Here is a 2,754-nt window from a genome sequence, read left to right as displayed (position 1 = left end):
TAAACTGCACTTTATTTACAGATTAACAGAACTCAAACGCTTTTAACCGACTTCAAAAAAAGGGAGGTTATCATCTCGCCGGAATACATAACTTTGGACCACGTGAACCGTTTTCAATAATCCTTTTTTTATTAGAAAGATAGTACCTCAAGGTTCGTCCCGTAATTTGTTTTAGAGATCCGATGATTGGATCCTGAAGAAGTTAACGGTACCCCTAAATTTGAATATGAGAATTGAAGTCGGTTGTGTTCTTTCCTTAAAAACTACTTGTTTAATAAAAAGTTCTATAAACTCAAGATGCGCTCAACTTTCAAAAGTACCTAATAAAAAATTTAACAAAAGAGTCAGTAAAAATAAATTTATATTTATATTTATTTATATATTTTATTTATATTATTTTATTTATAAATTCCATGAATTTTTGCACTTTTATGTTCATTTTTTCGATTTCTGGTTTCTGGTTTTCGATAGATGGTGATTTTTCACGATTGCTAAATTTTTTTAATATTTCGAGTTCCGAAAAAATTAACTGAACTCTCAAGAAAAACGAAAAATTCATATAAAACGACGGACGAGAAATGGAAAAGAAATTTTCTTCTACCAAAATTTCTTAAATCAGTTTGCAGCTCTCAAGAAAAAAAATGCTCGTATATTTATTTCCTCATGAAAATTTACAGCAAAAGCAAAGCGCTTTTTCAAGCAACAGAAATTATAATAAATATTTCTGATAATTTCCTTGAGAGCTGGATTCTTAGCTTTAAGATACAGTTTGCATTTGAGGTTATTAGCTTTAGGGGGGGTTTGAACCCCAAAACCCACCCCTTGTGTGCGCTAATGTGTACATTTAACTCCAATATTGTAATTACTACGTCATCTCGACTGACTTTTGTTTAAGGAATAATTGTAGCGTCTCGCCATTTTTGGCACCTTAATTTATTGAATTAGTATGTATGTAAATTGCAGTTAATAAACATAAGACAAAAGTTTAAGAATTTCACTTCCACTTTCACACGGTAAATACTTTTCGTTTTGGGTATAAATTTCAGGCGAATTTAAGCGAGGCATTTAATCACGTTTTGCACACACAACCCTCTCCATCCATCAGTTTATCACACACAACTTCAATTAATTTACCAACTTCATAGTTTAGAATAAAAAATTATGCTAGAATTTTCTGTGAGAAACAGTTTCTTCATCTTCGGTTTCGCTGTGTTGACGGCGGCAAAATCGTCTAAAAAATTATCTTGGTGTGATCCGCAGCTATGTCCAAATGGAAAGCGACACATTGCGTGCGGCCACGATGGGGTAAGCAAAAACTCATACCCATACACATATATATGTATATGAGCATAGTTGTTAATACCCCTTTGCAAATTAAAAATTGTGCGCTAACCTCCATTTTTATTTACCTACCATAGAGAGCCACCGCCGCCTGCCCACCCGATGCCGTTATGATCGATATACGCTCACACAAGAAGGAGATTCTACACGAGCATAACAAACGTCGTAATTTTGTAGCGCTCGGTCATTTGCCTGGCTATTATCCCGCCTCGCGTATGGCCACCATGGCGTGGGACGATGAGCTCGCCTTTCTCGCCGAACTTAACTTGAAAATGTGCTATGTGGAGCACGATGACTGCAACAATACGCCACGCTTTAAATCAGTTGGACAAAATCTATCGGGCGTTGCCTACCAAAGGCAGGGTGTTAACATAAGCGAAGTCATAAGCCGTTCGATGGGTTTGTGGTTTGGCGAATATCATTTAATCAATAGCGGTTTTATTGCAAGTTTCAGGGTCACACGCCAATTGTAAGTAAAATCCTAAGAAATGCTCAATAACTTAAAATTAAAAATTATATTTCGTATGCTTTTCCTCCTTCTTTGCAGTGAGCAGTATGGTCACTTCGCGGAGTTCGTTGTGGATCGTAATACACATGTCGGCTGTGCTGTGATCCGTTATACTAATCCTGCNAATCTATCGGGCGTTGCCTACCAAAGGCAGGGTGTTAACATAAGCGAAGTCATAAGCCGTTCGATGGGTTTGTGGTTTGGCGAATATCATTTAATCAATAGCGGTTTTATTGCAAGTTTCAGGGTCACACATCAATTGTAAGTAAAATACCTAAGAAATGCTCAATAACTTAAAACTAAAAATTATATTTCGTATGCTTTTCCTCCTTATTTGCAGTGAGCAGTATGGTCACTTCGCGGAGTTCGTTGTGGATCGTAATACACATGTCGGCTGTGCTGTGATCCGTTACACTAATCCTGATTTCCCATTACATCACATCTATAACATGGCCTGCAATTATGCAAGCAAATATGCTTTGGGTATTCCGGTTTATCGGGTGGGCACACCAGCTTCAGAGTGTAAAAAAGGCAAAAACCGTTACTATCCGGGCTTATGCTCTCCTAAAGAGATATATAATCCTCACTATGAATAAGGCAGTGTGCAAAACAATACTTATTAAATAAAGACTGAATTACGAGTTATAAATAAAAAAAAACTTGAGGTTTTTTGTAAAGAGTTTTGACCGGTTCAAGGTCTGTGTCTCCAATGGCTGAAGATTGGGATGCAGTCGCGGCATTCCTAGGTCGATAGTTGTGGTAGATTGTGCACCGAATCTTAATTAGCAGTCGGTATGTCGTTGAGTCCAACGGTCTATATATGTAGGTCTGTTGCCCATATTTTCGGAAATATGCTTTCTGACGTGTCTGGGCGGAGGCTCTTCTTCAAGCAGAGGTCTATTGGC

The 2,754-nt window shown here is 37.4% G+C and overlaps 1 protein-coding gene across 1 annotated transcript in view; it reads left to right on the top strand.

The window, feature by feature from the left end:
• Positions 1–2,445, top strand: part of LOC108376796 (venom allergen 5-like) — a 9,436-nt gene extending 6,991 nt beyond the window's left edge. Inside the window, exon 4 of the mRNA XM_017633039.1 lies at positions 2,190–2,445. Coding sequence (XP_017488528.1) covers positions 2,190–2,445 — 256 coding nt within the window. The remainder of the gene's footprint in view (positions 1–2,189) is intronic.
• Positions 2,446–2,754: the final 309 nt, after the last annotated feature.

The sequence above is a fragment of the Rhagoletis zephyria genome, unplaced genomic scaffold (genome assembly GCF_001687245.7).
Source record: "Rhagoletis zephyria isolate East Lansing unplaced genomic scaffold, Rhagoletis_zephyria_1.1 Rzeph_scaffold_10970, whole genome shotgun sequence".
In the NCBI taxonomy this organism is placed as follows: Eukaryota; Metazoa; Arthropoda; class Insecta; order Diptera; family Tephritidae; genus Rhagoletis; species Rhagoletis zephyria.
The sequence above is the reverse complement of the archived record's forward strand: the minus strand, read 5'-3'. Positions and strand labels throughout refer to the sequence as shown.